Source organism: Tachysurus vachellii, chromosome 6 (assembly GCF_030014155.1).
Source record: "Tachysurus vachellii isolate PV-2020 chromosome 6, HZAU_Pvac_v1, whole genome shotgun sequence".
Lineage (NCBI taxonomy): Eukaryota > Metazoa > Chordata > Actinopteri > Siluriformes > Bagridae > Tachysurus > Tachysurus vachellii.
This window is the reverse complement of record NC_083465.1, coordinates 15,242,936-15,254,968: the sequence shown is the minus strand read 5'-3', so window position 1 is coordinate 15,254,968 and position 12,033 is coordinate 15,242,936. Positions and strand designations below refer to the sequence as shown.

General features: G+C 38.9%; 1 protein-coding gene across 2 annotated transcripts in view; it reads right to left on the bottom strand.

The window, feature by feature from the left end:
• Positions 1–12,033, bottom strand: part of wdfy4 (WDFY family member 4) — a 46,076-nt gene that overhangs the window by 17,625 nt on the left and 16,418 nt on the right. For both annotated transcript variants that reach the window (XM_060872489.1, XM_060872488.1), the window contains 21 exons: positions 11,532–11,684; positions 11,357–11,430; positions 10,965–11,126; positions 9,819–9,910; positions 9,590–9,686; positions 9,305–9,507; positions 8,959–9,125; positions 7,924–8,043; positions 7,641–7,802; positions 7,369–7,536; positions 6,839–6,965; positions 6,445–6,596; positions 6,123–6,361; positions 5,395–5,516; positions 5,113–5,304; positions 4,884–4,984; positions 2,629–2,706; positions 2,305–2,496; positions 2,046–2,133; positions 1,521–1,693; positions 18–166 (listed from right to left, as the gene is read on the bottom strand). In XM_060872489.1, coding sequence (XP_060728472.1) covers positions 18–166; positions 1,521–1,693; positions 2,046–2,133; positions 2,305–2,496; positions 2,629–2,706; positions 4,884–4,984; positions 5,113–5,304; positions 5,395–5,516; positions 6,123–6,361; positions 6,445–6,596; positions 6,839–6,965; positions 7,369–7,536; positions 7,641–7,802; positions 7,924–8,043; positions 8,959–9,125; positions 9,305–9,507; positions 9,590–9,686; positions 9,819–9,910; positions 10,965–11,126; positions 11,357–11,430; positions 11,532–11,684 — 3,011 coding nt within the window. The remainder of the gene's footprint in view (positions 1–17; positions 167–1,520; positions 1,694–2,045; positions 2,134–2,304; positions 2,497–2,628; positions 2,707–4,883; positions 4,985–5,112; positions 5,305–5,394; positions 5,517–6,122; positions 6,362–6,444; positions 6,597–6,838; positions 6,966–7,368; positions 7,537–7,640; positions 7,803–7,923; positions 8,044–8,958; positions 9,126–9,304; positions 9,508–9,589; positions 9,687–9,818; positions 9,911–10,964; positions 11,127–11,356; positions 11,431–11,531; positions 11,685–12,033) is intronic.

The following is a 12,033-nucleotide window of genomic DNA, read 5'->3' as shown; positions in this document are numbered from 1 at the left end:
CAGCAGAAAAGCTTTACTTGGTAGGATGGTGGTTTCCACAGCACACATCCCCACTGGAGGTGAGTGTGAAGCCCTCACACACATAGAGATCTGCCTTCCCAAACAATAGCACTCCCTCCACTAGTATATGGCCACTGACAACAGCCACACACTGCTTGACTGTGATCTGCGACAAGTGAAACACAGTGCTTAATGCTTTAGATATACTACATGCTTTCAATGTAAATATGCAGTACACACATGTTTGAGATATTTCAAACGATATTTGAGGATTGTTCTGAATCTAGACAAGGCATGCATACAGTACAGCAGAGTAAATGAGAGTACTTCATTGAAGCAAGCTGTTAAACTGATGGGTTGGGCAAGTGTTAGATTATGGTCTGTTTTTGGATTGAAGAGAGGCATGAGTGCACTGAATGAATGAATAATGTAAATGTGAACACCTCTTTTAAGCGAGCTGTTTAATTGATGAGGATAAAGTCTGCAGCACTTGCCTCTAAACCCTTGCTCTAGGGCGAAGATGTCAAAGAGGCACAACCCTCTCCCTGATTGATCGCTGTTACCACTTCATTATCTACAACAACATGGTGGTGAAACAAAGCAAGAGGACTAAAAGCACGGATGACTAGTGTGTTTGGGAAAAGGGGCCGGAGCACTGCAGGCATTGTCCTGTGATTATGCACGGCTAATTTTATTGTCTCCCTTCATTTCACACCATGCGTTTGCACCTGGCCTCAGCGGCAGCTCCACAGCTCCGGGCCCTTGGGACGTGGGTCTCCAAAACATATGGGGCTCTGCTGTAGCAGCAGCCGCTCCTCAATTAATACAAATCAAATCAGAAGATATCCTCTCCATGCCAGCACCCCCTCAGTAGCAAGCTGAGGGCCCCACTGTTTATTACTAGAATTAATCAATGACATACACAGAATAGCAAAACACTAATTGATTAAAGCCTAGTTTCAATATGATACACCTGGTGGATAGTACGAGAAACTAAAAACAGAATCAATTCTGACCTATGATGCGATTCCACATGACCAAGTCAAAATGACTCGAAGGTACTAACATCTAGCTTAAAGTGATATAATCCATTCATCTAGACTTCTGTGTATGACCACAAAAAAAAGCGATTCAAGCTAAACATCACCTTACATCATATTCATTCTTGTGTTAGTTTCTATCCATGTGCACACAAGCTAATTTTCAATAACTGATTTTGGGTCGTTAGCAGTGCATGCAGATTAATAAACATGGAACAAACTATTCATCTGACAAACAGCACAGCAGGACTCGACACCCTCAAATAAAAACGTGAGGTCTAACATCACCCCCTACAGCTCCTTATTAATACTTCTGTCAAGAGCTCACTCTTCACTTTACCCCGTAAGTGGGAACGCACAGCTTCACGTGTGTAGGCGTAATGATACTCACACGAACGTGCTAAATAAAGTGGAGCTTCTTGACACTCGGGACTGGAAGCTAAATAGAGGTCAGGTGCAGTGTGTGTTGGCGGCTCTCACCTCCTCGTTGGGAGCCAGCTGCTGGATTATGAGCTGTGACTCCACACACTCCTCAGGAATAGTTTCAGTAGGACTTGAGACTTCAGTTAGTATGGGGAAGAAGGTTAGATGCTCACAGTCCAGACTCGGCTCCTGCTCGGCCTCCCCGCATGGCTCACTCAGAATCCTAAGCTCTGATATCCAGTGAGAGAGAGAGAGAGAGAGAGAGAGAGAGAGAGAGAGAGAGAGAGAGAGAGAGAGAGAGAGAGAGAGAGAGAGAGCGATTAGATTAGTTTTAAAAAAAAAAACTTCACAAGTAAACCCTACAAATGTTGACACTTGCTGACCTAAAAATAACAATATAAAGTTATTTTAAGTAAAACCTAGTCTTGGTAAATATTAAACGAAACAGTGTACAATGAGAATTTAACAACTAGATTGAGAGCTGCATTACTATAAAATAAACTTGAAAAGTTATGGTCTAGGCCAGCGAGACATGCATTGCTAAACAGTCAACTAAACATGGCACATAAAAGTATCCTATACCTGCATCTGCAATGCTGAGGTCTGCCACACCTCTGCTCTCGTCTAAAGTGCTGTGTTTCATGTACAGTCCTTGCATTAGGGATGGAAGCTGTAACAGGAAGGTAACGCTGTAGATGAAGGCATGTTATATATGTATAGCCAAATACAGCCCTAAGTTATAAGATATAAAGAAAATAACAGCATGTATGTAGTGTGTACCCCAAATGGAGCAAACATAAACTGTGCCAACAATTTCATGTTGTCATTATTGACCAGTGACCTTTTTGGAGCGCCTTGCTGCCTTCCTGCGAATGCGGAGTCTGGTACGGTTGGGCCCCTCAGCTGCGTCCTGCACCCAGCCTTGCTTGATAAAGACCCCTGGCCCAGGGCCAAACAGCCCCCTCTCACGAAGCAAGTCCCCCTCTATCTTCAGCCACTGAGCAGCCATTAGCTCATTCTCACAGTGAAGCGCCTGCACAGGACACAACAACTCAATCATCAAAGATTTAAAGAGAACAGCAAATATTTTAGTGTACTGTAAATTATATGCTCATGCAGCTCATATTCTCTCACTGCAGTTATCTCAAGATAAATTCTACCAAACCTGCTTTTGATTTTTCATCAAGGTCTCGAACATCTGTTCACCGATCTTTCTGTGGACTTCTATGTCGGTCAAAAATATCTTTGGGAAAAAAGATATGGTATTTTTTTTTTTGTAAATTACACAAACTGGAAGATATTTAGCATGTAGGTGGTTAACAATTACACTTCATAAACTGCATTCATCATGCAAACAAGCTATTGGCTACTGAAACCTACAATAACCCTGGCTCCAAATGCAATCTTGTGATCTCTGTGTCTAGTAATTAAGTTAAAGTATAATATCAGCACAGTGTGAAGTGGCCACTGGCCCTGTGCCACAACGTGTGCCCAGCTGATATATTACACTGATTGGCATTAGCCCTTCAGGAGGCTTGTGTACAATATCATTAATGCATTCAGGCTAATATTTACTTAAAGAGTCATCAAGTTAATCATCACAGTGGTCTCCTCTGCAAGAAACTAGGAGAGCTCACTGTAAAGCCTGACTCAGGAAGCGAGTTAACTCCCCCTCAGAGACGGGTACTGAACCCAGATCCTCCAGCCTTTAACTTAATACAACAATGCATCCTTTAGGCAGAGCCTGTGCAGTGCAAGCAACAACTCTTATAAGAGAGGCTTTTTTTGTGACAAACACATGTGGACCATCTTACGATCAATTCTGTCAAACACCAACTAATTCTATTAACAGAAGTCTGACCAGAAAGTGCAACAAAAGCAAACCAGCCTTTTGGGTCTGAATGGAATAATATATATTACATTATATAAATATAAAATAAAAAAAAAATCTAAATAATTTCATACAACACACAAATAAAACACTAACATTAAAATGTTAAACTGCTCAATTACTAAAGTCACAAAATTAGCAAGAAAAGACAAATCACACCGTTGTACCAGAAGGACAGGAAAATTATGAAGTGTTAAAGTTAAATTCAAAGAAGCAATTAAAGCTTCATTTTCACGGATAAACACCGAATCACCTAATCATATTTCTTTATTTAGAAAATCAAAAGTAATATATAGCATTAATTACCCTATTTACCAAGCACACAAACTTATTGGCCTCTTAAACGTGCCACATTAAATAGCAACCTCTCTGCAATTATCATCATACTGATTTACATTTTAATTATTTTCTAGGGGGAAAAAAAAAATCACCTTCATAACATAACATAATGTCAGCTTCATTCTGAGACATTGCTGAATGTGTAATAAACCTAACTTGATCATTAGACCATGTTAATTATCTTTCTGTTAGGAAGATATAATTATTTTGCCAGGAAAATTCTGACATTAACTGAGAGATAAGTTGGAGCTGTGCTGTAAGGAGAAAGTGACATGGATATTACTGAGCGTGTCTGAGAGACGTCCTACAATTTTATAGAACTTTTAGACTCTTTAAAATCTAGAAATTAATATAAAAAAATGATTCAGACAAGTATAAAGAAGCCAAGTTGATTTAGATGCCGGATGATTTAAGTCATATCAAAACATATGACTTTGTATAGGATAAGGCTGGTTATCAAATTGCAACAAGAAAACTATATCAGTTCATGCATAACTTTTCTTGTTCTTTTTTATACTAGTCTGACATGTAGAAAAATGAAATAAGTCTTTTGCCAAATTCTTCACAGTGCCTTTCTGAGAGGAACAATTCATCAAAGCATTTGATAGGCTGTCACGACTTGATATGATAAAGTATAACACAAAATGAATAATGTTTTCATCAGATTGTGACTGCTTATAATTACCACCCCTGTTTTGGAGGTGGAGACGGAGACACCAGCAGTTGCACAGAAACGGTAATTTCATGCCTTGTGCCTGAGTAATATCTCTGTGAATCCTTTTCCAGATGGCGACGTCTTCAACGGTGGGAACTAATGATGTGGGCCGAGTTTCAGGGGGAAAAACAACAATAACAGCATCTTTAACCTTCACCAGAAAACGCAATGTTCTACCAAGTGTTCCCGTGGAAAAATTAACAAATATCAATTACATTGCCCACTGAGGTGTACTCAGCTGTAATGATCCAAATTGATTTCAAAGACAGATTGAGACGGTGCCACAGGCTAGGTTGAGACTGCTGGGTGTGATGACTTTGGCAAGGTGGTAGGGCACCGTGTCACTGGGCTAAGCACCTGTGGACTCTCACTTAATAAAGTGTAATCTGTTTGTTCAGATAGCACAGGGGTCCTCAAAGTCTCTAGTACCTGTTTGATCAGTTAATAAGAAAACTGTCAAACTGGTCTATCCTACCTCCACAATTGAGTCTGGGTCCTTTCCAGGTGTCCTCTGAGGTGATCGACTAAGGATACTTATCTTTCTCTGGCTGGTATTCAGTTTCTTCTTCTGAGAGTCTAAAAAAAAAAAAAAAAAAGGTTAATTTTAGGTTCCTCAAAATGTTAAAATTTCCATATTTTATCTAAAAATAGAGATAAACCAAACATCTAAATGCATGTTACTAAATGAAGGGAGAAATACTGACCTATAAAAGCCTGCCAGGATTTCATGGCTATCTCCTCCCACAGAGGGCTCACATCACTCATTGAGACTAGGGTCTCCTTTCCTGCCTGCTTGGCTGAAAGGTCAATCTTATAGGCCTCCTCTAGTGATTGTCTTCTCTCCTTCATGACCATATCCCACGTGCTTTCTACAAGCTTCAACAGCTCAGACTCCACTGTACAAGTAACAATAATAATAAAAAAATTACATAGAAAGGCTCATCTGGGCAAAAACAGTTGACCTTTAAGGAAAAAGCCCAACTCACCCTCTGCCGAATTAGGGATGTCAACTGGGGAGGTCATTCGGGTGTTCTTGTGGGGGAAAAGATGTCGCCAAATTTTTTTGGATGCTTTTTTATGCATTTCACACCCGAATCCGTCAGGAAAACTGAGTGAGAAGAGTAACACTACTGTCAATATTGACTTACTACCTATTGCAGACATTATATCGTATGTTTAACATTATAGCCCTACAGTGCTGCTGAATTCTCAATTCTGATTTGTCAAAAGGTGTTGATTATTTTTATTAGAATAGCACTTATGACTCTTATAGAAAGTCTTGTGGTTTCACAGAAAAATGTTCAATGTGACAGAATGAGAGATAACACAAGTAATAACAGGAACTAACATCTTGTTTTGATGTTCTCCAGGATGTAACATTAAACAAATAAAAAGTACAATGTCCCATTCTTTAATAATAAAATATAGTTATTGTTTGTTTTATTGCTGTGATATAAAAGGTATAGAATACTTTAAGAAATGCTGTTATTAAAAAAAAATCATGTCACAAAAATATCGTCATAATTATTTTCCTATACCAGCACACTGTATTGTGTTTTATTCCTTACTTATTATCATTGTTATAGAATAATTGTAGTATTACAATACAACTGACTATTAATGTTCAATTATATTTTATATTATTTAAATATTTTTGGCTAATATTTTTTGCTATTTGTCTGGTGTGAGAAGACTAGCATGGAAATTGCTTGACCTTCCTGAGCGAATGAGCAGAAGGCAGTGCAGCAGGCAGCTGATATAATGGACACTGGCATTGTAGGTGGCCATGATGATATCCCAGTGCTGTTGAAGCACATGGAGGGTCCGGAGGATGAGCTCCTTCTCAGCTGGGGTCTGCCTGGGACGGGACAAGAAGTACAGCACAGTCCTATTCAAGCTCTTGTATAGGACAGAGACTGTAGCCTCGCGCTGAGGATGCTTTCTCTCCAACACCTGCCAGAGACACAGGATTTCATGAAACGCTGCAATACTCTGCAAGAATCAGAAACCAAGTCAGCTTCAGATAACACACACACCATGGATATCTGCTCTACTAAAAAGACCAGCAGATTTTCTGGATCCACTAGAAAGATGCCATTATAGAGTTTCTCCACCAGCATCTTACTGAAGAAAGCGACATTGACGATCAATATGGTAAACATCCCCTCTGAGCTGTATGTAGATGAATCTGAAAGTACAGTCCAAATAAAGAGCTTTTTTGAAACAGAGTAGTGCATAGTCTGAACATAATAACAAGTTATGGATTCATAAACAACAGTAGCAAAGCACAGAGAATAAATATTTTATTTTCATTATTAATGAAAAGTCTGCATGAGATATGTAAGTAAAAAGCATAAATTTTAATTATAACTCAACATTCTGTATTTCTTTAAAAGATAAAATATAAAAGCCTGATTAGGAAAACTTTACCATCTCTGGCTACATGTGTAGACTGACCCCCTTCTTGCCCCGTTATATGGATAATGTCCATCAGAAACTCTAACAGCTCAGTCTGAAAGCTTTGCTTCTGCTCCTGACACACGTTTTCTGGCGAGAACTGAGAATACACCAGTACGGTAGTGAAAAAAGCACAAAAACTCATGTAGACAGACAATTACAACTTTTACACAACATGTGACCTCAAGCCCCACAATTCAATCCCCATTGCTTGTAATCATTATGTGACAGAGTTTGCAAGAAGCACAGAGCCTCCCACTGGGATGCAAATGTGTATTCGGTGCATGTCTCTGAAAACTAGGCAAAGAGTGGCACCTTATGGACAAAAGAGTTTACACACTTACAAAATGATTCCACAAATATACAAATGTATGTAACGAAAATCATATGAACTCCAAGCAAAGAAAATTCAAATGTACAATTTCACCAAATAAAAAAAATAAGCAAAATGTATATATTTTTAATTCAACTTGAATTCAGCTCTGATAGATGTCTCTGCTCACCTCCAGCAGCTGGATGAAGGGGTGATGCTGGTCTTTGGCTGGGATGTTTATGAGGCTATCCATCAACAGGATGCGGATGAAGTCACACACCTGCTTCCTCGCAGGGTGAGACAGGCGAGGAGCTGATGCGTCCACACCATCCTCGTTACTTTGAGGACCTGCAGCGTTCTGTGTATACAAAAAGTATATTAATTAATTAACTGACTTTTTTCTTGTTGCATCCTAATTCAGTGTGCAACAAGCATGGGAGGTACAGGTTACTTGTGTCTCACCTCAGTGATTTCAGTGGGGAAAACTGCACTGGCCAGAGAGCTGAGAAAGTCAGAGGAGGCCCACAGAGCATCTCGTGGATAGTTGCTGTGGACTAAGCAGAGGAACTGCATGACACTTCCTGGGTACTGGACATCCCAGCTATCTTCACTTCCTGTTATGGGCTTTTTAGAGAAATAAAAGCACTTTTTAAATAAAAGTTTAAGTAATAATTAAAACTATAATAGGCCTCTGCAATACATAATGTACTTGATCAATAAACAAAAAAGTATTGCCATTTCACACCTTACAAATGATCATCTTGACCAGGTCAATAAGAACACATGCTGCCTCTGTGCATAGCTGGACTTCCCGCTCATTAGCAGAGCTGTCAATCACATTCTGGAGCATGCTGTCCAGATCTGCCTGAATTGGAGGTAAATAAAAATAGCTGTATAAATTACAGCTGAGTGAAAATGTTTACGTGCCTCTGGGCTTTTAATTAAAAAAAAATAAATAAAAAATGTAATTCTCTTCCACAAAAACATTTCAGGGTGTTAATAATTAAATCTGTCTATCCTGTACCAAGGCAACCCAAATTCTAGCAAATATGAATGTATGCATGCATGTATGTATGTATGTATGTATGTTCGAGTCTGTGTGTGTAAACATTTATTAAAAACACAAAATATTATTAAACGTTAGTTTTGCCATGACCCTCTTAATATCAATTTTCTTAAAACAAGTTACAGTTAAGACAAATGTCAAGTGGGATATTACAGTATATAAACACAAAATATATTGTATTTTAACAGTGTATAGTATACAATCAAAAGATTGTGGACATTTGACCATCACACCTGCATGTGGTTTTTCCCCAAACTGTTGCCACAAAAATAGAAGCACACAATCGTATACAATTACTTTGTATTCTGTAGCATTACAAGTTCCCTTCACTCGAACTAAGAGACCCAAACCTGTTTCAGCATGACAATGCCCCTTTATACAAAGCAAGCTCAATTAAGACAGGATGTGCCAAGTTTGGAGTGGAAGAATATAGCCCTGAAACTGACTGTACCCCCTCCTTGATCAACATCAGTGCCTGATCTCTAATGACTAATGCTGTTGTGACTGAATTAAAAAATCCCAAAGCCACGCTCCAAAACCTAGTGGAAGCCTGTCCAGAAGAGTAAAGGTACAATAATTATAACAACAAAGGTTGGATAAATCTGGAAAAAGATGTTCAAAAGCACATATGGGTGTACATTTGCCTATATAACGCATATTTTTTTACAATATATGAATGTTTGTGTATGGTAATGATACATTAAATCCAGTTACCTGTCCATCAGGTACATGGAAGTCTGATTTTCCAAACAGCAGTGCAGCAAACGCTCCATATATCTGTGAAAGGCTGATATGATTGAGCAGCAGTCTGCACAGAACAGTAAAGCCTGGGACTGTGCCACTCAAGCACCCATATGACCAGGAGCGCCTTTGAAAGTTATCTGATGAAAATGGTAACACATCAGCAAAGAGCAAAATGTTAATGTGAAATCCATACATTTTATGGTGCTGAATGCTGAATGATTGACTTAAACTTCAACGGCGAGTCAAAGCAACCATGAACAAAAAAATACCTGTTTATTACTGTCTAATGCAATTTACAGTCAATGTTAGGCTGTACCTATAACACCAAGCAACACATGCACGTTTTCCACTAGCGTTCCTGACGATACACCTTCTTTGAACTTGGCCCGTATGTTCTGTTGTGACAGAAAGTGGACAAGCATCTTTAGAACCAACAGCACTGTGCTGGGGTGGATGTGTCCCTGTAGGAAGAGGAGGAACCAGTCTGACCCTAGTATGAAGAACACTTCCTCCTGCTCGCTGCAAAAGACATGAGTGCATTAGCTGAGAAAGATTCACTTATAAAGACGATGTTAACAAGTCCTCAATGCTGCACGCTCACTTGTTAGGAAGAGGTGTGTCAGAGATGATTAGTGAAGACAGCACCTCAAGCAGCTGGTTCCTGATCCAGATGGTTCTTCCAGGTGTTTGACTCAAGGCTAGACAGAAGTACAGACAAATCATTGCAGAAAGGGAAAACATGATGACTTCAATACTGAACAACATACTGTATTCTTGAAAATACAATATTTTTATGGCATGCCTTTTACTTTACTTTTGATGGGACTTACTTAGAGATTGATCTTCAGAAATTACATATGGAAATGCTGTCATTTCATTGACAGCTAGGGGCAACAAGCTATGAATCAAGAAAAGTCCAATCCTGAAGGAACACACACAAGTCTAGAATATAACATTTTTCAGTCACATTTATAAGCATTCCAGTAAAGTTCTGTGTAAAATGTTTGGTAAGCCAAAACAAACTGAAATTTACTTTGTACTTTGAGTACATTGAGTATCCTTTGTTAGGATGCTCATTTTATTATCCTATTTTTGTTCATATGTGTTTGGGATTGCTTTCTTTTCAAGCTCACTCATTCACTCATTTTCTACCGCTTATCTGAACTACCTCGGGTCACGGGGAGCATGTGCCTATCTCAGGCGTCATCGGGCATCAAGGCAGGATACACCCTGGACGGAGTGTCAACCCATCGCAGGGCGCACACACACTCTCATTCACACACTACGGACAATTTACCAGAGATGCCAATCAACCTACCATGCATGTCTTTGGACCGAGGGAGGAAACCCCCGAGGCACGGGGAGAACATGCAAACTCCACACACACAAGGCGGAGGCGGGAATCGAACCCCCAACCCTGGAGGTATGAGGCGAACGTGCTAACCACTAAGCCACCATGACCCCCTTCTTTTCAAGCTATTAATACAAAATAAATAAACAAGCAAGCTAAGCTTGATACCATAATAAAGCTTTCAAGCCAATACAACAAAGTTTTACATTACTGAGTTTCATTATACTATGTATATAAGAGGTAAGTTTTACACAAACTCAAGCAATCGTGAAGGATTGAATGTTAAAATGAATGTTCATGAATGTTTTTCTAATTTAACTGGATTCTTACAAATACCACATTTCTTGAGTAAATGCTGTCAGTGATTTATGAATAACTTATTTTGCATAAAGTATGATCAATCAGGCTGAATATTATTGGCTACTATTAATGTTTAGAATTTGAATTCAGACAATGTACCACTTTCACTGGTAACTTGGAATGAAACCACTGAGAAATACATTTCTTCAGTGATTATCTTTCACATTAAAACCAACCACACTAATGTGTATATATCTAAACATCTAAAACTGTTTCACATCTTTTTTCTGTTTACAAATAAAATTCAAATAGACTCTTTCCATGCCTCTGTATGTCTTTGGGGTTGAAGTGTTTTTGTAACAGGCACGTGATGATGGTGCAAATGACAGTGACTTTTCTGTGAGTCACGGTGGGATCCTGCAGCAATAACAGGAGCTTCGTCATCAGATTGAGATTGTGTATGGCCTCTGCGTTCCGTGGATCTCCACTGGAAAAGATTTACACATCAGTCATATGATGGTTTAATCATGTCAATTCAAAACAACAAGTAAGAAGCAGTGGCACAGCAGTGGCTACACCATGTTTCCTGTTTATTGGTTCCACATAAATGAAAAGAGGAATTGAAACAGTACTCTGTACCCTAGAGATCGAAACACATTTACACAAGCCCCTGATAAGACATAGCGGAATTGTACCGTATGGTGTCAGGTAGCGTACCTTGATGATTTCAGGATATCGACAAAATGATTTAAAACAGATAGATCAAGACTTTCTGGAGCTTTCTGCCAAACCTAAAGTAAGACAAATAAAACAGGAAATGTTTAATACTCCTATGAATGAAGAAAATGAATATAGTCTACACAGATAAATTCAGTGAGAAGCATAAGGATACCTCAAAATTACAGAGGATACCCTGAAGAGCGGTGAGGTCATGAACATACACACTCCCTGTTCCCAGCTCCACAGTACCCACTATGGCCAAAATCAGCTGGAAAGTCCTGCAACTGATTAGGTGAGCCTTCATTTTCAGCAGGAAGGCAAATAGCTAGAGAAAGACAAAAAATAAAGAATATTACAATATTTGTTTGTTAAAACCAAAATTAAACCAATGCTAGTAAAATGGTCAGTATGTGCAGCAGATAGGACAAGCTAACAAAACCAAAATAGCTCTGGCAGAAATAAGAGGGTTAAGAAAAGACAGAAGATAAACTTCTAACTAGAACCAAATAAAAAGCAAAGTTGGAAGTTAGGTGTTTTACATTATGGTAGCTGTCAGAGTGTTATTAGTATTTTTATTTTATTTTTTTTCATTCCTCAACAACATCATGTCTTTTTGGGATATGTTGCACAAGTGATAAATACCATGGCTATGTTTCTGGCCCTTGCAAAGTACG